We start from the raw sequence: 26716 nt of genomic DNA, 5'->3' as shown, positions 1-26716 counted from the left end.
TGTTGACATGGAGAAACTGTTCATTGAGCTGTGTGTCCTGATCATAGGCTGCTCCCATCCCATATACCTGTGGTCACCAGTGGGGGGCCTGGGGAAGCTTCTGAGACCACCTCCCACTTCTTCCCCTCAGTTCTCATCAACACGAGCTTCTGCATCACTGAGACTCTGAGACCCTACAGCGCAACTCCACAGATCCCCCTCACTCACCACACATACCACCTGGCACTCGCCTGGTCTGGTGGTCTGCCACACGTTGCCCACCCACACTCTTCCTCTATGCACTTACTAAACACTCTACCCCATTTTTCCATTAGCCTGACTGCCTTTCACTCTGCCCCATTCACCACTGTCACGCCCACTGTGCCTCATATTATTCCCAATTTATTCCACTTGGTCCACATTTCCAATATCCACCCTCTGTCTGCTCAAACTATTCACTCCCATTCTCCCTGGCATTGCTTACATTCAACTGTTTCTTCTCCAGTAACTCACTCTATTGGATACTTCCATTTCTCTGCCCTGCCCTGTTCACCCCCACTCTGCCCCTCATCGACCCATTCCCATACTCAGCCCTTCATCATCTTTCCCCCAATTCCATTCCATTTATCCACATTCTGCTGTTCATCCCCACTCCTTTGCCTCTGGGTCCCTGCCTCACTCACCTCTGATTACCTACACGGCCCATCACATCAGATTGCCACCTGGCCTCCAGGAAGCAGGAGTCCAAAATCAACCTCAAGTGGCAAGACCTGACCACCCCTCCCCATCCCACTTAAGGGTGACCTTTGATGGGCCAGAAACCCCAGGAATATTTTTCTATCAGTAGGAGGATGAAGTTCCTTCTGTTTTTTAATTTTATTGAAGTATAATTGATTTACAATATTGTGTTAATTTCTGCATAGCTAAGTGCTACATACTCTTTTCAGTCATGGTTTATTACAGGATATTGAATATAGTTCCCTGTGCTATAAAGTTGGACCTTGTTGTTTATCCATGCTAAATATAAGTTTGCATCTACTAACCCCAAACTCCCAGTCCATCCCTCCCCTCCCTCTTCTCCCTGGCAACCCCAAGTCTGTTCTCTGTGTCTGTGAGTCTGTTTTGTATGTGCGTGCTCAGTTGTGTCCAACTCTTTGCAACCCCAGGGACTGCAGCCCACCAGGTTCCTCTGTCCATGGGATTTTCCAGGCAAGAATACTGGAGTGGGTTGCCGTTTCCTACTCCAGGGGATCTTCCCAACCCAGGGATCAAACCTGTGTCTCCTGCACTGGCAGGTAGATTCTTTATCATTGAGCCACCTGGGAAGCCCTAAGCTCCACCTTAAGCGTATCTATATTTAAATGTTATGAAATCCTGTATCTGGAATCTGACTTCCTTTGAACACTAACAGAACAAAACACGTTTAAAAGTTATTTTTTGAGAAGGTAGTACATCCACATAGTATAATTTTCAAAAGTTATCTCACTCCCAGTTCTTTCCCTCAAGCCACCCACTTCCCCATCCCTTTCCCAGAGGTAATCAAGGTTCCCAGCTTCTTGTGTATCTTTCCAGAGATAGTTTATGCATATACACTCAATTATGTATTTACCATTTATTCTCCTTTTTATATACAAATGGCAGCATAGTATTCTCACTATCCTGCACCTTGCTTTTCTCACCCAATAATGTATGTTGGATATCATCCCACATCACTATACAAATGGTGTCCAAGTTTTCTTTATCTATTCTTTTTTGTCTACCTGAAAGGTTGCTGTATGAACATTTCAGGGTTTCAGGAGCCATGTGGAAAGCTTCTAACCTTTTGTTTTCACAAACAGTACATCACTGAATACGTCTCTATGTCCATCTTTTGGTACATGCATGAGTATATACAGTCCTAGAAGTGGAACTGCTGGCTCAAAAGCCATGTGTGTTTTTGGTTTTGATTCTTTGGAATCATTCCTCCTTGAGTAAGTTTTCCTGGACTTGCTGTTTGCTGGAAGTTCATGTAGGGGAAGAAAAAGGGGCCATGTTCTAGGCAGATCAGAGCTTTTCCAGCTGGAATTTTTTTTTCCCATTTGGTAGTTCTTTCAGACTTCTCCAGAGTCAGTAAAGAGGGGCAGCTGTTGGTTTCTTCACAAGAACACTCCCTTCTCTTTCCCCAACCCCTACCAACTGCTCCTCTCACAAGTATAGACAACTTTCTGCAAATATGGCTTGTCTGAGCACTTCCTTGTTGAGGCCCCTGCCTGTCTCTCCTGAGACTTCCATATGGGTTGAGGAAACATCCCACCTGCCCATGCTCTGTTACCACTGTTATGCATCTATATGGTCTTGCACTTAGGGAATAGCCTAAAACTTGGCTAAGAGTCCTTACCAGTGCTATCTCACATCTGCAGCCTTGACCACTCCTCTCTAGCCTTTGAACTCTCCTTGCACTGGTGCTTGATTTCCTCTGCCTCTGGCAGCCCTCTCATCTGTTTTCAGCTATTTCCTAATTTTGTCAGATACAAAGTCCTTCCTTTTCTCCTTGTAGCTTCTGGGTGAAGACTGAGATGAAAAGAAAAAAAAAAAAAAAAGGCTGACTTTACTCCTTATATTTAAACCAGAAGTCAGAATATACTTTTTAAATGTTTAATTAAACGGACAAAAATGTCCTTCAGTAAACACAAATGCACCATCAACTTTCTAATGTGCAATGAGCTTGGACTTCCAAGAATGACCTTTCCCATGGGCTTTCTTTCCTGTATGCGTTCTCTGATGTACAATAAGATTTGATTTTTGAGTAAAGGCTTTCCCACATTCTGCACACTTATAGGGTTTCTCTCCAGTATGAGTTCTCTGATGAACAGTGAATGTTGATTTTTCTCTGAAGGCTTTGCCACACTCGGTGCATGCATAGGGTTTCTCTCCTGTGTGTGTTCGCTGATGTATTATGAGCTGCGACTTCTGGCTGAAAGCTTTCCAACATACAGGACATTCATAGGGTTTCTCTCCTGTATGAATTCGCTGATGTATAATGAGCTTCGACTTTTCTCTGAAGGCTTTGCCACATTCATTGCATTTATAGGGTTTTTCTTCTGTATGTGTTCTTTGATGTATAATGAGATAAGATTTCTGGGAAAATGCTTTTTCACATTCATTGCATTCATAGGGCTTCTCTCCTGTATGACCTCTCTGGTGTAGCATGAGATAGGATTTCTGAGAGAATGCTTTCTCACATTCATTACATTCAAAGGGTTTCTCTCCTGAATGAGTTCTTTGATGTACACCAAGGTTTGACTTTTGGGTGAAGGTTTTCCCACACACATCACATTCATAGGGTTTCTCCCCTGTATGAGTTCGCTGATGCACAATGAGGGTTGACTTCTCGTTGAAAGACTTCCCACATTCCATACATTTATGAGGTTTCTCTCCTGTATGAGTTCGCTGATGTATAATGAGAGTTGACTTATCACTGAAAGTTTTCTTACATTCATTACATTCATGGGGTTTCTTTCCTGTATGAGTACTATGATGTATAATTAGATCAAGCTTCTGTATGAAAGATTCCCCACATTTGGTGCATTCATAAGTTTTTTCTCCTGTGTGGGTTTTCTGATGGACAATGAGGTTTGACTTCTGAGTGAAGGCTTTTCCACATTCATTACATTCATAAGGTTTCTCTCCTGTATGAGTCCTGTAATGTATAATGACAGTAGATTTTTCTCTGAAAGCTTTTCCACATTCTGGACACTCAAAGGGTCGCTCTCCTGTATGAGTTCTCAGGTGTATAATGAGCTGAGATTTTTGGCTAAAAGCTTTTCCACATTCTGTACATCCAAAGGGTTTCTCTCCTGTATGAGTTCTCCAATGTACAATGAGGTGTGACTTCTTGCTGAAAGTTTTCCTACAGGCAGTACATTCAAAGGGTTTCTCTCCATTTTTAATTCTCTGATGTAGACTAAGACCCTTCTTTTGCCTGAGGGTCTTCCCACACTCTTTATATCCATAAGGTTTCACTCTGGGAGTTGTTTTCTCATACTCAGTATGGAAGAATAATTTTGCACATCCATTATCATATTTCTTTCCCACAGAACTTCTACTATATAAGTCTAAATTATCAACCATATTATATCCAAATGATTCATATTTATGGGGCCTTTGTATTGAAGCAAAAAGGTTTGTACTCAGATAAAGTATGTTTCCAAGTTCATTATAGTCAAGGCCACTCTTACTGGTAATTGTTTTCTTGTCATGGAATCCAACTTGCATCAAATATTTATCTTGGTCATCCTGATGCTGTCTCTCAATCTGTTCATCAACCTGGCAGGCTTCTAGAAAGAAGTACAATAAACCACCTTTATACTTTGACATTATGGAATGGACCTTCTTTAGAAATGTTTTGCCATATGAAAGCTGATACTGATATGTCATTTTATCAGAGTTCCTGGAGAAAGAATCTTGACCATCAAATCCTGTTCTTTTACTTAACTCCCACTTGCTAGCCTTTTTGTTACCAAGAACAATCTTATCCTAACACTTCAGTCTTTTTTACTTCTACTTTTATATTACTCTGGGGACCTTATCACCCTTTATCTTCTTCATTTATCATATGAACTCTTTTAACTATTCCTGATATACTGTTGCTGTTGCTGTTAAGTCACTTTAGTCGTGTCCGACTCGGCGATCCCATAGACAGCAGCCCACCAGGCTCCCCCGTCCCTGGGATTCTCCAGGCAAGAACACTGGAGTGGGTTGCCATTCCCTTCTCCAATGCATGAAGGGAAAAGTGAAAGTGAAGTCGCTCAGTCGTATCCGACTCTTAGTGACCCCATGGACTGCAGCCTACCAGGCTCCTCCGTCCATGGGATTTTCCAGGCACGAGTACTGGAGTGGGGTGCCATTGCCTTCTCCTCCTGATATATTACTTCCACCTAGATAGAAATGAACACTGTGACTCATGGACTCAAATCTTCCAACAATCCTGAGATCCACATTTTCAATAAAATGTGAGAGAAAGATCCAGAATTAACCTTACAAAAACAAAGAAACCTAATGATCTTTGCTGAATTTGGATTTTTGCATTCATCCTAATGATCTTTGCATTCATCCAAGTTTGCATTCACAGTTCTTCAATACCAACTTCTACTTTTGCCTATACTATTTCCACTAAAAACTATATCTATTATTAATCCAAATCCTTCTTCATGTTTCATCACCCACATAGCCCAGTCCTGCATGTTTTGCTATATTCATAATCTAGATAAATTTCAAGAAGCAGTTTAGTCTTTTCAAAAAAAAGTTTACTCTGATCTTCTTATATAACTTTAACTTTCATTAACTTCTAAAGTAGTCAGTTATCTGTGCCACTCATTTAGACAGTTGAAAGCACAAAGCCTTGCTTTTAATATATCATCAATTACAAGATGCATATTACTCCACATTTTAATACCACTAAATCCAGATTCACCTTACAATCAATGACATGTCATTAATTGGTAGCAAATTTTCTTTCTCAGTGGTGTGTTTTAAAATCAATGGTGTCTGGGTCAGTAAATACTTTTTGCATATATATTGAATTTTTATTTTTTGTAGTTTAATTTTCTTCTCACCTTTTCCTAAAATTTTATATGAAAAATTTCAAACATACAGAAGAGTTGAAAGAAGAGTACAGTAACTACTCATATTACCACTTAGATTTAACAGCAACATTTAAGAGTAATACTGGATTTTAAAATGGATCATGCAGCTGTGGCTTCTCTTCCTATGACTTCCTTTCTTTCTATAGTAAAGCACTAGTTCTTAACTGGGTGTGAACGTCATAAAGAAAAGTTTTTACAAAATACATTTGATGGGACCCCAGCTCCACCAAGGATCTGCTGAATCTGGACCTCCTTAGGTATTAAGAAGCAACACAGCACATGTGGCTAGGGTTGTAATTTCTCTAGCCCAGGATCAAATCCTGGATCAGACTTTTACATGTTCTGTGACCTTAGGCATATTAGCTAATCTATTTGTATCTTACTTTCACATCTGGAAAACAGGAATTGTAACAGTATCCACCTATTGTATGTCTATAGGATTAAATTAATTACAATAGGGCATGTATAGCACTTCAAATGTTTACTAGAAAAACTACTACAATAATAATAGCTACTACTATTATGATTAAGAATTATTATACTATAAAAAGAAATAAGGACTGTCTCAGGATATTTAATATATTCTTGAATTAAATGAAAAAAGACGAATAAAAATATGCACAGTAGACTACCATTTTTCCATGGAGGAAACAAGTATTAAGTATATATTTAAAATAATATAGGCTCATTCTGTAAAAAACAGTAGGATAAACTTTTAAATTTTAATAAATGGTTACCTATGGGATAAGGAAAGGAAAGAGTAGGATGGAGAGGGAAAGAGGCTGGACTTCTTTGAATATACATTGTTTTCTAGATTTGATTTTGGAATCAAGTAAATATTTTACAAATATTTTATATAATCATAAAGCAAAACTGAAAATAAAAGGATTACCTAATAGTAATAAGTATCAACTCATTCTGTATTTCCTAACAACCATGCTAAAAATTCTTGATTCTCAATGGCACCAACATGATGAGCTCAATTGAATCAACCCATTGTACACATTCAGCAGTCTCAGAATAATACTAACAATACTACCATCAGATGTAAAATTAATAAATTAAAAAATTTTAAGCCCAGAATTTGATTTGGAAATATACATTTGAATACATGATGTATTTTCTCTTAAAAAATCTTTTACATAGTTCCTAGCTATGTCAATTTAATAAAAAGCCTAGAAAACAATTCCCTACCATCCAAACTGTGGTCATGAAACATTACCACTAAAAAGAACCAAAGCTCCTTGGAGAAATGGCTGCAGGGCAGGTACAGGAAATACATAATATGAGCCTGGAATATCTTGTAACAACAGAAAGCAAGAAAGCTACCAAAGACTCAGGACCCAACTTAAAGGGGAATCCACTGGCCAGAGATGGAGCAGTTTGATTTATAATAAGGCAATGGATCAAAACATAAAAGTGTTTAAATCCATAAGTCCATAAATGATACTCAAAAAAGATGTATTAGGCACCTTTGAATGATGCAACAAAACCAACTCATTTTGAAAACTGGTAAATAAATGGAAAAATATATGTAACTCATATAATCAAATACAGTTGACCCTTGAACAACACAGGGGTTGGGGGCACTGACCCTCTGCACAGTTGAAAATCCAATTGTAACTTATTGGCCCTCCATACAGGCAGTTCCTCCTCCAAGTCTGTGGTCCCATATCTGTGGATTCAATCAACCATAGATTGTCTAGCACGGTATTATTAGCATTGAAAAAGGCATAAAAGTGGACCTGCATGCTTCAAACCCATGTTGTTCAAGGGTCAACTGTAACAGATGGAGGGCAATCCCTCTTTATGGAAGTATTCCAGCTAATCAACAAAGAAAGAAAGTCCTTAAAAGTGCCAACTTACAAATTTAGAACAAATGATAGAAAATGCATAGTTTTTCCAGCCATCTTAGTAATACAGTAAGCACCCTACATATGAACCTTCAAGTTTTGAACTTTCAAAAGATGCAAATGTGCGTTCACATGTCCATTCACGTAAGTCAGAGTAGTACCATATAGCTGATTGTGTTAGTTGGGTACCGAGGCTAACTTTGTTGGACTTATGAACAAACTGGACTTATAAATGCACTCTCAGAAAGGAACCTGTTCATATGTAGGGGACTTACTGTAATTGATTCAGGCAAGAATCATCAGTGAACATTAAAACCACTGGGTAAAAAATTTTTGAGGAACAGGATGTTCAGAGTTTGGCAGTTCTACAAAATGTTAAACAGTTATCACACAGTCTAACAATTCCACTATGTATGTACTCACAAAAAATGAAGATGTACATTTCAAAACTTCTGCATGAATATTCATAGTGGCATTATATTTAATACAGAAAAAGTGAAAATAACCTAAATGCCCATCAACAGATGAATGGATAAACAAAATGTGGAATATCCATACAATTAAATATCATTCCACCATAAAAAGGGATGACACATACTACAATATGAATGAACCTTGAAACATACAAATGAAAGAAACTGGACATAAAATTCCACATTTTGTATGGTTCTATTTATATGAAATGTCCAGAATAGGCAAAACTAGAGATAGAAAGTAGATTAGTGCTTGCCAGGGGATGGGGGCTGGGGGATTGGAGGGTGACTGATATGGGACAGGAGTTTCTTTGAGGGGTGATAATAATGTTCTAGAAGTAGATAGTGGGGTTAGATAGAATATTCTGTGAACATACTAAAAATCACTGAGTTTTTGAGTTTCACTTCAAAAGCATGAATTTTGTTGTATGTGTATTATATCTTAATAAAGATATTTTAAAAGAGAACCAAGATGCTTTAGGAGACCGAATCTGATAGGAATATCTAAACTGGATAGAATCAGGAAATCCAATCCAGAATTAGACCACTAGTGCCTAGGCCTGTGACTAATGTGGGCCTGGCTTCTGATGAGCAGTGGGAAATGAGAACAACAGAAGAGGCAGGGCTTGGGGCCAGGGGGCTGGCACTTATAAGACACCTGTATTACAGGGAAATGGGACTGTGCAGAAACTTATGGGTGAGCACCAACTTAAGGAGAGTGACCTGGTGGGTGTAGAACAGGGGAGAAGGTGTTAGTCTTAGGTGTTGATATCCCTGTCCTCCATAAACCATCCCTGAGATATTCCTGAAAGTCATTTCACAGACCCTCACCCCTGACTTCTGGAGAAGGCAATGGCATCCCACTCCAATACCCTTGCCTGGAAAATCCCATGGATGGCAGAGCCTGGTAGGCTGCAGTCCATGGGGTCGCTAAGAGTCGGACACGACTGAAGCGACTTAGCAGTAGCAGCAGCAGCACCCCTGACTGACAAGCTGGGATCTCCTGCCCCCATAGCCTGGGTCAATGCCACTTACCTGGAAAGCTCCAAATTGGAATTTTTCCTTCTGGCAGGCATTTCTCTTCCACCTCCAATTTGAGGATAAGATCTGGTTTGGTAACATGATGCCCTGCTAATGAGAAATGAAAGTAATACCTCCTAGGTCTTCAGAGATTCTGAGAAAAAGGAAGGTGGAGTGTGGGGCAGTACAAGGGATGTATTACTTGACACAATGGTAGTCAATCCAATTCACCTGGGTTTTGAGTTCCCAAACACCTTGTCAGGAAAGCAAAGAGGGGAAAGGAACTCTGATCCTTGGAATTTAATGTCAAACTCTTCTATAGTTCAGAGGCCTAACAAGTTTCAAACTTGAGAAAGGAAATGGCATTCTTGTTGGACAGAGTAATCATAAATAGCAAAATTACCTTAGGAAGCCATTCTTACCTACAGAGACCAGGTTGCTGTAGGTCTCCAGCATCACGTCTCTGTACAGGGTCCTCTGTGGAGGGTTCAGGTACTGCCACTCCTCCTGGGTAAAATCCACAGCCACATCCTCAAATGTCATGAGTCCCTGTAACTGTATATTCTTTTATTTGAAAATGCTGACCACTGAATGATAAGGATGGGATAAATATAAGGGAACTTCTGTTTGGGTTCCCAGTTCATGATGATGACAATACAGGATGTCTGTCAAGTTATTGACCTACTTGGTGGAGGGAAAAATCACAAGTCATGGTTGAGAAACTATTATACTACATAATAGAATATTTAAGACAATGTGGTATTAGGATGGACAAGTAGTCCAATAGAACTAAAAAGATAATCCAAATGTGTAGGGACACCTGAGTAATGATAAAGTTGAAACTTTAAAATAGTGAGGAGAGGATGATATTTTCAAATAAATATAGATGGGTTACTGGACCAAAAAAAATTACATTTAACCCCTAACTCTCACCATACACAAAAATCAGCTACAGGTAAATTGTAAATCTAATATGAGAGGTAACACAATGAAGTATCTGGAGAATACTATAGGAAAATGTTTTTGTAAGCTTAGGGTAGGGAAAATCAAAAACAAAGACATGAACAGCACTACTCATAAAGGAAAAGATATATGTTACAAGATTAAAAATACAGCAGTAAGAGAAGAGGAACTAAAAATAAAGAGCCTCTTGATGAGGGTGAAAGAGCAGAGTGAAAAAGCTGGCTTAAAACTCAGTGTTCAATAAATGAAGATCATGGCATCCAGTCCTATCATTTCATGGCAAATAGATGGGGGAAAAAGTTGGAAACAGTAACAGATTTTATTTATTTTTTCTTGGCCTCCAAAATCACTGCAGACGGTGACTGTAGCCACGAAACTAAAAGAAGCTTGCTCTTTGGAACAAAAGCTATGACAAACCTAGACAGTGTATTAGAAAGCATAGGCATCACTTTGCCAACAAAGATCCATATAGATCAATCCCCTGTCCAGGAAGATTCCACATGCCACAGGGCAACTAAGCCTGTGCATCACAACTGCAGAGTCCACCTGCTACAACTACTGAAGCCTGCATACCTAGAGTCCATGCTCTGCAACAAGAGAAGTCACCACAACGAGAAGCCCATGCACGGCAACTAGAGAAAGCCCGTGGGTAGCAACAAAGAGCCAGCACAGCCAAAAAGAAATAAAAATTTTAAAATGCATACCAAAAATTAAAAAAAAAAAAGAATATACAGTACTGTTAGAAAAAAATACAGCAGTAAAAAGGTAAATATAGATGGGGAGATTATCTTCAGCTTTCATAAGTGATAAAGGGTTCTTATCTGGAACATATAAAATAACCCCTACAAATCAAAAGAAACACAATCAGCACAGAAAAACAGACAAGACATGTGAATACTAAAATGAAAAACATACGGTCATATGTTCTGTGAACATAAGAAAATGTACTTAACCCCATTAGCACCCAGGTAAATGAAAATTTAAGCCCCACTGAGACACCACTTGGCACTCACCAGAAACATTATAATTACATGATTAAAATGCCATGAAACTGTGTGGACATGGGAACTCTCACACACTGTTAACAAGAATATAAAAACTGGTATAACTGCTTGGGAAAAAAGTTTGCATTGTTTACTAAAGTCGATGACTGCAAATACCATAGTATTTGCAATCCAGCAATTCTACGTACACACCTTAGAGAAAATCAAGCACATGTACTCTAGAAAACAAGTACAAGGATGTTCACAGGAGGATTGTTTCTAATGCTAAGTTGTGGGGAAAACCCAAATGTCCCTCAGCAATACAATGGGCAAATTGTGGCACAGTCTTTCAAAGGAATACTATGTGGTAATGAAAAGGAATGAACTACAACTGCATATCCAACACAGATGAATGTCACAGATGTACTAATGAGCAAAAGAATCCAAACACAGTAGAGCACATACTGCATGATTCTGTTTATATGCAGGAAGAGAACAGGCAGGCCTAATCCATGCTGTTAGAAGTTAGGACAGTGGTTTCCTTTGGGGCTGGTATTGATTGGAAGAGGGCATGAAAGGGGATTTGGGGGTCCAGATATGTCCTAATCTTGACCTTGTTTCCAGGAGTGGCTCCACAGGGTGTTCACTTTGTCATAATTCATCAAGCTGTACACTTAGAAACCATACTTCATGTATGCTATAATTAAATGTATTTTATACCTTTACACTTAAAATTATTTTTGACAAGTGTAAAGACACTTCAATGGAAAATGGGAGTTCTAATTTCAATAAATGGTATTGGAACAACTGACTATCCATATGCAAAAAAAAAAAAAAAAAAAAAAAACTTCAACCATACCTCCAACATATATAAAAATTAACTCAAAATGGATCACAAACCTAAATGTAAAATCTAAACCTACAAAATTTTTAGAATATAGGAGAAAATCTTTTTAACCTTAGATTTGCCAAGTATTTCTCTGATGTGACACCAAAACCCAAGACACTGTTAAAAGAATAAAAACCCATGGAATGGGAGAAAATATTTACAAATTGTATATCTGACAAAGAAGTTGTATTGAAAATACATAAGAACTAGAACTCTCAAAACTTAAAAAAAAGCCAAGAGACATACTTTATCAAAGTTAAATGGCAAATAAGCACATACCAAGATGCTCAACATCATTAGCCAAGAGGAAACCAAATCAAAACCACAATGAGCTACCACTACATACGTATTAGAATGGGAAAAAACATGACAATGGCAAGTGCTGGTGATGCTGTGGAATAAACAAAGTCTCATCTATCATAGATAGAAATGCAAAGTGGCACAGACACTTTGGAAAACAGTTTTCCAGTTTCTTATGAAGTTAAGCATATACTTCCATAGTCTCGGCAATTCAACTCACAGGTATATTTTACCCAAGTGAAATGAAAACTTATGTAAATCCCAAATCCTGTACATGAACATTTATAAAGCAGCTATATTTGTAACCACCAAAATATGTAAATAACTCGAATGTTATTCAACCTGTGAAGGAATAAACTGTAATACACATAATGTAATCCAACTCAACAATAAAAATGAAAGAACTAATGATACATGCAAAAACATGGGTGAACCTCAAATGTTTTACGCTAAGTGAAAGTAGCCAGACACAAAAAGCCACGTACTACATAGTAGTAGTAGTGTTAGTCGCTCAGTTGTATCCGACTCTTTGTGACCCCATGGACTGTAGCCTATGAGGTTCCTCTGTCCACGGGATTCTTCAGGAAAGAGTACTGGAGTGGGTTGCCATTCCCTTCTCCATGGGATCTTCCTGACCTGGGGATTGAACCCAGGTCTCCTGCATTGCAGGCAGATTCTTTACCATCTGAGCATACTATATGATTTCATTTCTATAACATGGGAAAGGCAAAACTATAGAGACCAAAAATATATCAATGATTACTAGGGGCCAGGATGTGGCAAGGGGTGAACTACAAACGGGAAATATAGTTGACCCTTGAACAACACAGGTTTGAACTACATAGGTCCACTTAATATGCAGATTTTTTTCAATTAAATATATTGGAAAATTTTTGGAGATTTGCAACAATTTGAAAAACTCACAGATAAACTGTGTGCCCTAGAAATATAGAAAATATTAAGAAAAAGTCTTGAAAAAATAGTATATATGTAGATACTGTTCTATCCTTGCATAGACATAAGGTGATTTTTTTTTTTTTTTTTTTTTGGCCACACTATGTGGCTTCCGAAGAACTGATGCTTTTGAACCGTGGTGTTGGAGAAGACTCTTGAGAGTCCCTTGGACTGCAAGGAGATCCAACCAGTCCATTCTAAAGGAGATCAGCCCTGGGTGTTCTTTGGAAGGAATGATGCTAAAGCTGAAACTCCAGTACTTTGGCCACCTCATGTGAAGAGTTGACTCATTGGAAAAGACCCTGATGCTGGGAGGGATTGGGGGCAGGAGGAAAAGGGGACAACAGAGGATGAGATGGCTGGATGGCATCACCGACTCAATGGACGTGAGTTTGAGTGAACTCCGGGAGTTGGTGATGGACAGGGAGGCCTGGCGTGCTGCGATTCATGGGGTTGCAAAGAGTCAGACACGACTGAGTGACTGAACTGAACTGATGTGGCTTCCAGGATCTTAGTTCCAGGCCATGCAGTTGAACCCTGGGCCCTCAGCAGTGAAAACTCAGAGCCTTAACCAGAAAGACTGATGTGAGGTGTTCCTCTCTGTTTCGCCTAACTCAGAACTCAGGCCAAAAAGCAGTAGGCATTGCTCTAAAAGACTGCAGGGCAAACTAACAACCCACAGATGCCTGGGCCAAAGATTACAGTCTAGACAGACAACAGACTGCCTGAGGCCTGAGATTCTGGGGGAAGTTAGGATATTCAAAAATACCCACTTACAGGGAAAGGTAGAAAGCCACATACATGCCCAGGATAGGACTTAGGCTCACCAAAGACATGAGAAGCCTAACTGCTCTAATTCTTCATGAGCATAGAAAAATGAAAAGCTTCCAAATTCTTACATGAATTGAATGTAAAATTGACACATAAACTCATTTAAGATTGTACAAAATAGAAGAATGCAGACTAATCTCACTTATGAACAACAGTGCAAAAATCCTAAATAAGAACAACTGAGGGTTAATCCCCATGTAACTTATATTGGCCCTCCATATCAGAGGTTCTTCCACATTTGTGGATTCAACCAAGTCCACAGGACTATGTAGTACTGTAGTACTCACTATTGAAAAAATCCACATGTAAATGGACCCGAACAGTTCAAACCCATGTTGTTCAAAAGTCAGCTGCATAAGCAAACAATAGATCCACATTAAGACAATAATACATCGTGACCAATTAAGATTTATTCCAGCCATACGATGATTGTTCAATATTAGAATATTCATTAACATAAATCACCATTAAACAGACCTAAAGAAAAAACTTATATGAATATAACTAATATAAGAAATGCTGATACAAAAATATTGAAACAGAATTCAATACCCAATCCTGATAAACAAAAACTACAGATTAGAATAAATGATAATTTCCTTAAAATAACCAAAGATAAAAACTGATAGATAAGATAGGAAGGAGGGAAGGAATGAAGGAAGGATTAGAATGGAAGGTAGGAATGGAAGGAAGAAGGAAAGGCAAACTGGAATGGAAGAAAAGAAAGGATGGACAGAGGGATGGACTGGACTGGAAGGAAGGACAGAATGTATGTTTTGCATAGGGGCCTTGGATCACCATGGATAATGTAATGATGTGATTTAGGGTTGGGGCTGGCTATACCACAAAGATCAACCACATGATTTAGGACGGGGGCTTTAGGTCACTCCCAGAGGGGCTGGAGAGAAAGAGCAGCCACATGGACAATCATGCCTATAAAATGAAGCCCTAATTAAAAACTCTGAACACTGAGGCTCACAAGAGCTTCTCTGGTTGACAGAATTCCATGTGTACTACCACACATCAATACCAATTACACAAAGTCAGGCATCTTGACCTCATGGGGACAGAAAAATGGAAGCTCCATGTTTGGTACTTTCTGGGGATCTGCCCTATATACTTCTCTCTTTGGTAGGTTCCAATCTGTGTCCTCTCCCTGTAACAAGCCATAGCCATGAGTATTACTGCTTTCAGTGAGTTCTCTGACTTCCTCCAGTGAACTGTCAAACCTAAGAGTGACCTTGGGGACCCCTAAACTTGCAAGTGGTGTCAGAAATGAGGGTGGTCTCTTATCAGGACAGTTTTCTCTAACTTCAGAGTTGTCAAACTCTTCATAGATAGAATGACACAAAGTCACAAAGATGCAGTTATCCCTAAGTTAATTTATAAATTTAATGTGATCCCAATTTAAAACACAAGCTTCTTAATGGTACTAAACAAGGTAGTACTAAAGATAATATCAAAAATAAATATGCAAGAATAGCTAGAAAATTTCTGGAAAAGAAAAACTGTCAGGGAGGAAGCAGCCCTACCAGATACCAAAACATATTTTGATACAGGCATTCTATCAAAGGACAGGGTTCGAAAGACCCACTTTTTAATAAACGGTGCTGAGTTAACTCGAAAGCCATTTTGGAAAGACTAGATTGGATCCATACCTCATTGCATAAGGTATAAACACCAAATGGATCAGAGGCCTAAATGTAAAAAAAAAAGAAACTAAACAAAGTACTGGAAGAAAGCATGGGTGAATGTCCATATAACCTGGATGCTGTTGTTCACTCACTCAGTGGTGTCTGACTCTTTGTGACCCCATGGACTGTAGCCCGCCAGGCTCCTCTGTCCATGGGGATTTCCAGGCAAGGATACTGAAGTGGGTTGCCATTTCCTTCTCCAGGGGATCAAACCCACATCTCCTGCAAGTCTTCTGTGCTGCAGGAGGATTCTTTACAGCTGAGCCACCAGGGGCAGGGAAAGACTTTCTAACTATTAATAAAAATTCAGATATAATAAAAGATTAATAAACATAACCACAAAATACAATATAAAAACACTTTGGTAAGTCTGAGGACAAAGCAGGGGTGAAATTTGTTGCAACATATATCACAAATTAAGACTGGTATAACATATATCACAGATAAAGATTAATATCCTTAACATATAAAGAACTCTTGAAAATCAAGGGGGGAAAAAGGACAAATACCTGACAGAAAATCAGGCAAAAAACATAAGACAATTAAAAAGAGAAATAAAAATATCTCTTAAATATATGAAATTATATTCAACTTTACTCATAATAACAGAAATGGCCATTAAAACTAAACAGAGATACCATTTCTTACCTAGCAGATTGGAAAAAATTTAAAAGCCAGACAACATACTCTATTGGTATAGTCACAGAGAAACAAGGCACTATCATACATTGTTGGTAGGAATATAAAACAGTATAACTCATATAGAAGGGAATTTAGCAATATCTAATCAATTCTATTTACCCTTTGATCAGCAATGCCACCTATAGAAATTTATATAGAAGATACACCTGAACGAAAAGGAAACAACTGATGCACAATACATTTCATTTCAGCATTATTCTTTTTAAATTTTTATTTATTTATTTATTTGGCTGTGCCAGGTCTTAGTTGTGGCATGTGGGATCTAGTTCTCTGACCACGGATCGATCCAGGGCCCCCTGCACTGGGAGCACAGAATCTTAGCCACTGGATCACTGGGGAAGCCCTCAGCATTATTCTTAATTGCAAAATACTGCAAACAACCAAAATTCACACGTACATAGGAGAATGATTGAACAAACTGGTGCATCCCCTAATGGAATACTATGCAGCCAAAAAAAATGAATGAAACAGAAATAGAACAATCCTAAAGTTCATATAAAGTCACAAAAGACCTGAATAGATAAAGCAATCCTGATAAAGAACAACAAACCTGCAGGAATCACACTCTGTAATTACAAACTGTATTCAAAGCTATAGTAATCAAAATAGCTTGATTTGATTGAATCAAAATAGTAATCAGAATACTTGCATAAAAACAGACACACAGATCAATGGAACAGAAGGCCCAGAAATAAACCCATGCATATATGGTCAATTAACTTATGACAAAGGAGCCAAGAATATACAATGTGGAAAAGATAGCCTCTTCAATAAATTCTAAAATAAATTCTGTTGGGAAAATTGGACAGCTACATGCAAAAGAATGAAACTGGAACACTATCTTATACTACATGCAAAAATTAACTCAAAATGGTTTAAAGACTTGACTATGGGACCCAAAACAATAAAATTCCTAGAATAAAACATAGGTTTTTTTTGGTTAATAAAAAATCATTGGTTTAATGAGTAAATCATTGGTTTAATCATTGGTTTAATGATTAACACCAAAAAGCAAAATTCAACAAATAGGACTACATAAAAACACAGCAAAGGAATCCATCAAGAACATGAAAAAACAACCTACCAAACAGGAAAAAACATCTGCAAATCATATAAATTATAAGGGGTTAATATTGAAAATATATAAAGAACTCACAATTCAGTATCAAAAATAAACCCAGTATCAAAAAAAAAAAACAATTAAAAAATAAGCAGGGAGTTTTCCCTGGTGGTCCAGGGGTTAGGTCTGCCTGCCAATGCAGGGAACATGTGTTCGATTCTGGTCTGGGAAGATTCCACATGCTGTGGAGCAACTAAGCCCATGCACCACAATTACTGAGCCCTTGCTCTATAGCCCCTGCTCTACATCAAGAAAAGGCACTGCAATGAGAAGCCCATGCATCACAACTAGAGAGTGGCCCTCACTGGCCGAAACTGGAGAAAGCCCGGGTGCAGCAATAAAGACCCAGTCATAAATATTTTTTTAAATCAAAACAAAAATAAGCAGAGGATCTGAAGAGACATTTTTCCAAAGAATACATTCAGATGGCCAACAGGCACATGAAAAAATGCTCAACATCGCTAATCATCAGAGAAATGCAAATCAAAACCACAATAAGCTATCACTTCACACCTGTCAGAATGGCTATTATCTAAAAGATAAGCAATAGCAAGTGTTAGCTAGGATGTGGAGAAAAGGGAATCCTTATGCAGTGTTAGTGAGAACGTAAATTGGTTCAGCAATTATGTAAAATAGTATGGGAGTCCCTCAAAAAATTAAAAATAGAATTATCATATGATCCATCCATTCCTTTCCTGGCTATTTATTCAAAGGAAACAAAAATGCTGACTGGAGATGTATGCACCTCCATGTTCACAGCAGCATTATTTACAATAACCAAGACATGGACTTTACCTGAGAGTCCACTGAAGGATGAATGGATACAGAAAAATGTGATAGACACACATACACAAATGGAATGCTATTCAGCCATAAAGAAGAAGGAGCTCTTGCCATTTGTGACAACATGGATGGATCTTTAGCACATTATACTAAGTGAAATAAGTCAGAGAAAGTTAATACCATATGATCTCACTTGTACGTGGAATCCAAACAAACAAAAGAACCCTCACAGACACAAAAAACAGATTGGTAGTTACAAGACGCAGGTGGTGATGAGTGGGGATATACAAAATTGGTAAAGGTGGTCAAAAGGTACAAACTTCCAGTTATAAAATATCTATAAGTAACACCTGGGGATGTAATGCACAACATGATGCATTAATAATACTGTATTGTATATTTAAAAGTTGCTAACAGAAGAAAACTTGAAAGTTTTCATCCTAAGAAAAAAATGAGTAACCATGGTGATGACTGTTAACTAGACTTACTGTGGTGATCATTTTGGAATATACACAAGTACTGAATCATTATGTTGTACATCTAAAACTAATGTATATGTCAATCATATCTCAATTAAAATGAATGAGGACAATATTTGTAAACATACATGGAGCAACTTCCAGGATATATTGTTAAGGGAAAAAAGCAAGTGCAAAAGAGTCTATAAATAAAGTATATTACCTTTTTGAGTAATATGAAAGGGGAAATCATCACATGAGTACATCATGCAAAATGCCAGGTGGGATGAAGCACAAGCTGGAATCAAGATTGCTGGGAGAAATATCAATTACCTCAGATATGCAGATGACACCACCCTTATAGCAGAAAGTGAAGAAGAACTGAAGAATCTCTTGATGAAAGTGAAAGAGGAGAGTGAAAAAGTTAGCTTAAAACTCAACATTCACAAAACTAAGATCATGGCATCTGGTCCCATCACTTCATGGCAAACAGGTGGGGAAACAATGGAAACAGTGACAGACTTTATTTTGGGGAGGGGCTCCAAAATCACTGCAGATGGTGACTGCAGCCATGAAATTAAAAGATACTTGCTCCTTGGAAGAAAAGCTATGATCAACCTAGACAGCATATTAAAAAGCAGAGACATTACTTTGCCAACAAAGCTCCATCTAGTCAAGGCTATGGTTTTTCCAGTAGTCATGTATGGATGTGAGAGTTGGACTATAAAGAAAGCTGATCGCCTAAGAATTGAGGCTTTTTTGAACTGTGGTGTTGGAGAAGACTCTTGAGAGTCCCTTGGACTGCAAGGAGACCCAACCAGTCCATTCTGAAGGAGATCAATCCTGAATGTTCCCTGGAAGGACCGATGCTGAAGCTGAAACTCCAATACTTTGGCCACCTGATGCAAAGAACTGACTCACTTTTTAAAAACCCTGATGCTGGGAAAGAATGAAGGTGGGAGGAGAAGGGGACGACAGAGAATGAGATGGTTGGATGGCATCACTGACTCGATGGACATGAGTTTGAGTAAGCTCTGGGAGTTGGTGATGGACAGGGAAGCCTGGCATGCTGCAGTCCATGGGGTCTCAAAGAGTCAGACCCAACTGAAGGACTGAACTGAACTGAAAGGGGAAATTTTTAAAATATACCTTTATCTGCTTCTTTTAAAAAGAAACACTATAAGCATAAATCAGAAACCAACAAGACTGGTTATCTCCAAGGTAGCATGAGAATTGGGTATTAGGTACAGGAAGAGGTGACAATTCTGTGTATATATTCTGTCTTCAAATCATATTAACATTTTATATATAGTATAAAGATAAGGATAAAGTTAAATCAACAAAGATGTAAAGAAATAAAATCAAAATGGAATACAGACAGAAAAAATGAACCTAACTGTATACCAAATAAATAACATAACCACACTATATAGGAAAAAAATCAAAAGGACAAATTAATTCATGTAACTTCTAAACAGAGTACTTTGATTACATATCCTCAGTATAAAAGGCATGCAAACAATTCGTGTACTGTACTCAATAGGTTGATTTTTCACAGGTGTGTAGGAATTCTGAGTCTATCTTCTGTATATTGTAAGACTAAGAAAATGAATCAATATATTGACGCTAGGAGCCAGTGCTCTCACTGTTGGTGAAGGGAGATGCAAATATGTAGTAAGAGAAGTCTAGGAAGATTCCTGGGATATTGCATCAATTCAAGCTATGCATGTATGTATGTGTGTGTATACACAGACATACAGAAACACAGTTCACTGAAAAGACCTAGAAGTAATGATGCCCCAACAGCAATGAGCACACCTACCATCCAGATTTTGATTTCTATATATAATTATTTACTAACAGGAACCAGTGCTGCTTGGAGAAATGGCTGATTCTAGGCCTCGGGTAGGAAAAGTAAAAGATGGAAGCTGGAACATCTTATTATGTCGGCAGTAAGGTAGCGCTCAGAAAAGTATCAGGATGTGACAAAAGGACACAAAAGCCAGCTAGGGGATCCCCCTGGATAACTCAGGGGCAAGTGAGCAGCAAAACAAATAATGACAATTATAACAGATTATAATCTACTGAAAAAGTTAAAATCCATAAAAATTAAAATTCTGTATTAATGATATAAATCAAGAAGAGGGAGCCCCACCTCCTAACACCATCACTGACCTTGGGCATTAGGATTCCAACATGCGAAGTTTGGGGGCACACAAACATCCAGACCATAGCAAAGGCCAACAAACAAAAAAAATCAATCATATTTCTATATACTGGCAATGAATACTTGAAACTGAACTTTTAAAAACAAAACCATTTACAGTGGCTTAAAAAATGAAGCATGCCATATTGTTGTGGAATGAACTGTGTCCCCACTAAAATTCTTAAGCTGAATGCCCAAACCCCCAGTGTGACTGTATTTGGAGACAGGGCTTTAAGAAGGTAATTAAGGTTAAATGAGGTCATAAGAGTGGGACCTGATCCAACAGGATTGGTGTCCTAAAAACAGGAAGAAACACCAGAGCTTCCTCTCACTCTGCAGATGGACAAAGGAAAGACTATGTGAGGACAGTGAGAAGGCAGCTGGCTATAAGCCAGGAAGAATTTCCTCACCAAAACCAACTCTGATCTGGGACTTCTAGCCTCCAGAACCGTGAAAAAATAAATTTCTGTTGTTTAAGCCACCAAGTCTGTGGCATTCTATGACAGCCTGAGCAGACTGATACACATATACAGAATCTGTATGTTGAAAATTATAAAATGTTGATGGAGCCAGTAAATGAATATCTAAATAAATAAAAGGAGAGATAAATAAATACTGTGTTCATGGACTGGAAGACACAACATAATAAAGACATCAAGTCTCCCCAAAATGATCTATAGGTTTAACTCAATTCCTATCAGAATCCCAGCAAGATCATTTTTAGACATGTAAACAAGATTATTCTGAAATGTACATATAAAGACAAAGGCACAAGAATAGCCAAAAAATGTTGAAAAGGTAGAATACAGTTGGAGAAATCATACTACTTGATTTCAAGACCTATCATAAAGCTGCAGTAATGAAGACAGTGTGGTACTGGTGGAGGATTAGATACACAGATCAATAGAACAGAAGACAGTCCAGAGAGAGATCCCACAAATATGGCCAACTAATTTTTGACAAAACCATAAAATCAATTCAATGGAGAAAAGATGGTCCTTTCAACAAATGGGGGTTAGAACAAATAGAAATCCATTTGCAAAATTATGAACCATGACCTAATCCTTACGCCTTACATAAAAATTAACACAAAATGGATCTTGAGTCTAAATCTTGAGTAAACCTAAAATTATAAACATAATAGGAGAAAATCTTCATGACATATTGTGATATTGTGACTCATAATAATTTTTGGTCTTAGCTCCCAAATTCTGGCAGAAAGAGCTCCTGAAACCCTTGGAGTATCTCAAGCAAGGAAAGCAATAAAAGTGTCTTTTGGTATATTAATGAGATGACTTTAGGACCCCACCTAAGGAGGGGGTCCACGTGATTAGAGGACTGGAAGTTTTACTCCCACCCCCTAACCTTGGGGATGGGGAGAGGGACTGGAGGTTAAATCAAAAGTCAATTGCTAAATAAATAACAACAACAAAGCCAATGGCCAATGAGTTAACCAATATGCCTATGTAAAGAGTTCAGTTCAGTTGCTCAGTTGTGTCCAACTCTTTGTGACCCCATGGACTGCAGCACGCCAGGCTTCCCTGTCTGCATAAAAATCCAAAAGGACTGGATTCAGAGAGCTTCTGAATTGTAAACACATGGAGGTGCTAGGAGAGTGACACACCTGGACCTAGAGAAGGTGTGGAAGCTCTTCCCCATATACTTGGCCTTTACATATCTCTTCCATCTGCATGTTCATCTGTATACTTTAATATATCCTTTAATAAACTGGGAAACATGTTTCCCTGAGTTCTGTGAGCCACTGTAGCATATGAATCTAACTCGAAGAGGGGGTCACTGGAAGCTCTGATCAATAGCTGGTTGTACAGAAGCACAGGTGATAAGCACTGGGCTTTTGACCAGCATCTTAAGTTGGGAGGTGGGGCAGTCTTGTGGAACTTAACCTTAACCTATAGGATCTGACACAATCTCCAGGTAGACAGTGCCAGTATTAAGTTGTAGAACACCCAGCTGGTGTCAGAGATTTGCTTGTTGTGGGGGGAATCCACCACACATTTGGTGACCAGAAGTATCAGAAGTGTTATTTGTGAGAGTAAAGGAAAACTTATGGGAGTGACACAGTAGGAAAGAACTGGGCTTTTCTCTACATAGGAGATACAAGACTAGAGTTTTTCCATTTAATTAGGGTGAGGCAAAGAGTTCTTAGACCCGACACTGTTAGGGGAAGCACACTGACTGAAACCTCCCACCCTGGCCAGGCACCATAGTAACCATTTGCATGATCTGTTTTACGACAAGAGGTCCTGCTAAGGAACATGGAACTAATAAGCCACCACCAACCGGAGGAGCTCAGGAAAGGTCAAAAGGAGACACCACATGTCCGACCACCTCCCAGAATCCTCTCTGGCATACATGTTGGCTGAACAAGGCATGCATCACCAGGAAGGACTCTGAGTCAGAATGATTGGCTATAGACAACCCGGAAACCATAAAATCCCATCACCATAAAACCCAAGACTGCAAGCCATGTAGCAGAATGTTCTCCTGGGTTCCTTTACCCTACTGCTCTCCACCCAGGTGTCCTTTCCCAGTAAAATCTCTTGCGTTGTCAGCACATGTGTCTCCTTGGACAATTCATTTCCGAGTGTTAGACAAGAGCCCAGTTTCGGGCCCTGGAAGGGGTCCCCCTTCCTGCAACAACACCAAAAGCACAACCCATAAAGGAAATAGTTCATAAAGTGGACATTTTCAAAATTAAAAATTCTTGCTCTGTGAACAACATGATTAAAAGACAAGCCATGCACTTGGAGAAAATATTTACAAACCATGTATCTGACAAAGGACTTGTACACAGACCATACAAAGAGCTCTCAAAACTCAATCGTGAGAAAAACAATCCAATTTAAAAATGGGCAGAAGACTTGATCAGACACTTCACCAAAGAAGATATGCAAAAAGTAAATAAGCCTTTATAAAGATATTCAATATCACTGGCCATTAGAGAAATGCAGATTAGTCTGTGATTGAAGACAACTCCACCACCCAAAGGAAGATTCAGCAAAGAAATGACTTGAAAGGCAACTGAAGGAAACCTTTACTTCCTTGAGGACTTGATGTGTTCTCTTCGAAGAGTAAATGGAGCCAGACTAATACTGTAATGCGTAACTGTCTGTTACACCCTAAGTCATGTGTCCACATTTTAATTTGGCCTTTGCTGTCTCTCATCTTCCCTGGTATTAACACTTACTTATAAATAATCTATTTTCTGTTTGAGAGTCCTACATCACTGAACACATCCATGGTAAAATAAAAGGAAGAGACAACATCCTTACCTGGGGTTCGGCCATTCCCTCCTCTTCTTGGGAAAAAACAAGAGATGTGTGAAGACTGAGCTAGAAGAGTGGAGAAGTGCAGAGCATATGAGAGACCCCACCAGGCTTCCAGTGCCCAGAAATATCTGCCTAGAAATCCCCTCACACCAGCTGGGCACATGGCTGCTCTGTGGAAGTTTGGGAAACCATGTGGTTTTAACAACCACTTGTGTATTCTTGAGTCTTTTTCTCATGCGAAAACAAAAGTTTTCTTCTGTATATATACTTGTGTATTGACTCAAAAATTGTACTTCTAGGTATTTTCCTTAATGAAATAAATAATGGATCACAATTTCTCCTTAAGTGTAGTTTCATCTCAGCATTGACTTTTAACAATGCCAAACTTATGATCCATAATAAGGGATTAAATTCTATGTAGCTATTAAAAATAATCTTGTATGGAACTGTACACTTATTATGTTTATTTTTCTGTACGTTTCTAAATTACAAGTATTTTAAATGTTATACGATAAATTTTTAAGCTGAATCATAGTAACTTCTAAATGAAAAAAAGCTAAGTTATGAAACTGCAGGAACCCATGCATTAAATGTTTAAAAATGCATACACCTTATACACACTACAAAATGTCTAAGAATTACAATATAAATATAGGGGCATAAAATTAGTTCCTTTTTATTTTCTTCTCCTCTCATTGCTAATCAATCTACAATGCAAATGTTACCTACTTTTAAATCCCAAAAAGAAATTGAACTTTAAAATTATTATTCCCATGCGTTTTAAGCCAGATCCCCCCAGATTCCATACCACCAGTCCCTGCCCGACCTTCCCAAGCCCCAAACTCTGGAGGCCCTTTATTGGGTGAGTACTCTCAGGTGCCTCTTTTTGCTTCTCCTCACCTCACTGGGGCCGTCTCGCCCAGGAGTCAGAAGGAAGCCCTCGGGTGCAGATTCACTTAAACTGGAGCATTCAAAACAGGCCCCTACCTAGGGGGCTCGGAAAAGGGGATATGGGCAGGAGAAGTAGGGGCACCTAGGCAGAGGCTTGAGGATGCGTATAAACCCTTAGCGCAGGTCACTGTGCTAGAAAATGTGTAAAAGTCAACATTTAGTAAGCCCCATTCAACCCTGACTAGCCCCATAACTTTGTCTACAACTGAGCCCACAAATCCTCATTCACTGACCTCTTGGTCCACCATCACTCGCTCACCCCACAACGTCCCACGTCAATGACCCCCCCAAACCCGCTTCATTCGTTCCCCAGAACTCCCCATCACTCAGCCCATCATCCCTACCATTCGCTCCCTCAACCTCTTTCTCGACAACAGATTTTCTGCTCGGTGCAGAGGAGACAGTTACGAGAACTAGCGCCGGAGAAGCACTTCCGCTTTGGGACCAACTCAGGCTCCGCAGCCCAAAGGGCTGCAGCGGCCGGGTGTGCGCACTCTCAGTGGGGCCTTTGAGCCCGCGTCCGCCAATAGTCAACATGGGGCCCCCTCCCGCCGGCCGGACGCGAAAGCAATGGGGCCGCAGCGCAGGCGCAGAAGAAAATGGCCGCTCCGGTGACGTCACTGCTCTGTCGAGATGGCCGCGCCTACCGCTTCTCCTCCCTTCTAGGGCTGCAGTGTAAAACAGGTGTTTATGATCTGCAGAGGCCGTCATTCCTAAGACTCCAAAGACCGGTTTCCTTATTGCGGGAGGGGAAATGCCCAATTAAGGAAAACGCTAGCAGGCGGGAATTTGATGTCTTGAACCTGGAGGGTAGCATCAGGTTTGCAGGTGTAATTGAATAGGAACTCGGGATGCGTGGCAGAATTGTTCTGCGTGCACAAAGGCTGAGGGTAGGAAAAAGTCGCTGGCTCCATCCAGTGGCCAAGGCTGGGAGTTTACAGTCTAGCGTTTGAAGGACGGTGTGCGGACAAACAAGCTGCTGAAGAATAAATAAACGGCGACCTAGTACATAAACACACACCGGGATGAAGGGGATGTGTTAAGTAGTGGCTGGGAGGCTGTTTTCTCAGGATGGGCAGGAACAATCTCCTTTTGTCGGAGGTTACAGTTACGCTGATCAAAGGAGCCAGCCACACAAATATCTGAATCAAAGAGCTTTGTGGTGGAAGGTGAGGCTGTTGCAAAGGCCCTGCCTGAAGTAGGACTGGTTTGGCATATTGGAGGAACAGAAACAATGTCAGTGTGTTGGGAATGTAGGAATTGTGGGCAAAGGAGAAGTGAATGGGTGGCAGATGCCCTAGGGCCTCCCCTGCCAGGAAACGAGCTCCTATTTCCTTCTGGACATAATGGGATGCCATTAAGGGGAGGGGTGTCAGATTTTTAAAAGTCCAGTCTGAAGCAATCTGGCATTATATATTAACTTTTTAAATACATGTATATTTGACTCTTTTTTTTTTTTAATTGCCTGTCTTGCACCACTAGAATATGAGCTGCGCAGGAATTTACTTAAGCACCTCCTGTATGCCTGGTAGTGTTCTAGACACTGGGAATATAGCAGGGAAGAAAACAGAACCAAACAACCAAATAAAATGATAGAAACAGCTATGTAACCTAGGGCAGGACTTAACTCCTCTGGGCTTAAT

At 39.3% G+C, this 26716-nt stretch overlaps 1 protein-coding gene across 7 annotated transcripts; it reads right to left on the bottom strand.

Annotated features, from left to right (window-relative positions):
- Positions 1-1400: 1400 nt before the first annotated feature.
- ZNF182 (zinc finger protein 182) lies at positions 1401-25646 on the bottom strand. Of its 7 annotated transcripts, none has more exons than XM_044937088.2 (7): positions 25482-25623; positions 25023-25205; positions 24126-24185; positions 9372-9504; positions 8965-9060; positions 4348-4350; positions 1401-4295 (listed from the first exon to the last, which is right to left on the bottom strand). In XM_044937088.2, the coding sequence occupies exons 3-7, from the start codon at positions 24138-24140 to the stop codon at positions 2668-2670; spliced, it is 1875 nt and encodes a 624-aa protein (XP_044793023.1). In that variant the 5' UTR covers positions 24141-24185; positions 25023-25205; positions 25482-25623; the 3' UTR covers positions 1401-2667. The 7 variants fall into 7 exon arrangements, with proteins under 7 accessions (XP_044793023.1, XP_044793022.1, XP_044793021.1 ...); XM_044937087.2 differs by having other exon boundaries at positions 25434-25573; XM_044937086.2 differs by having other exon boundaries at positions 25418-25560.
- Positions 25647-26716: the final 1070 nt, after the last annotated feature.

The sequence above is a fragment of the Bubalus bubalis genome, chromosome X (assembly GCF_019923935.1).
Source record: "Bubalus bubalis isolate 160015118507 breed Murrah chromosome X, NDDB_SH_1, whole genome shotgun sequence".
In the NCBI taxonomy this organism is placed as follows: Eukaryota; Metazoa; Chordata; class Mammalia; order Artiodactyla; family Bovidae; genus Bubalus; species Bubalus bubalis.
This window is presented reverse-complemented; position numbering and strand designations above follow the sequence as displayed.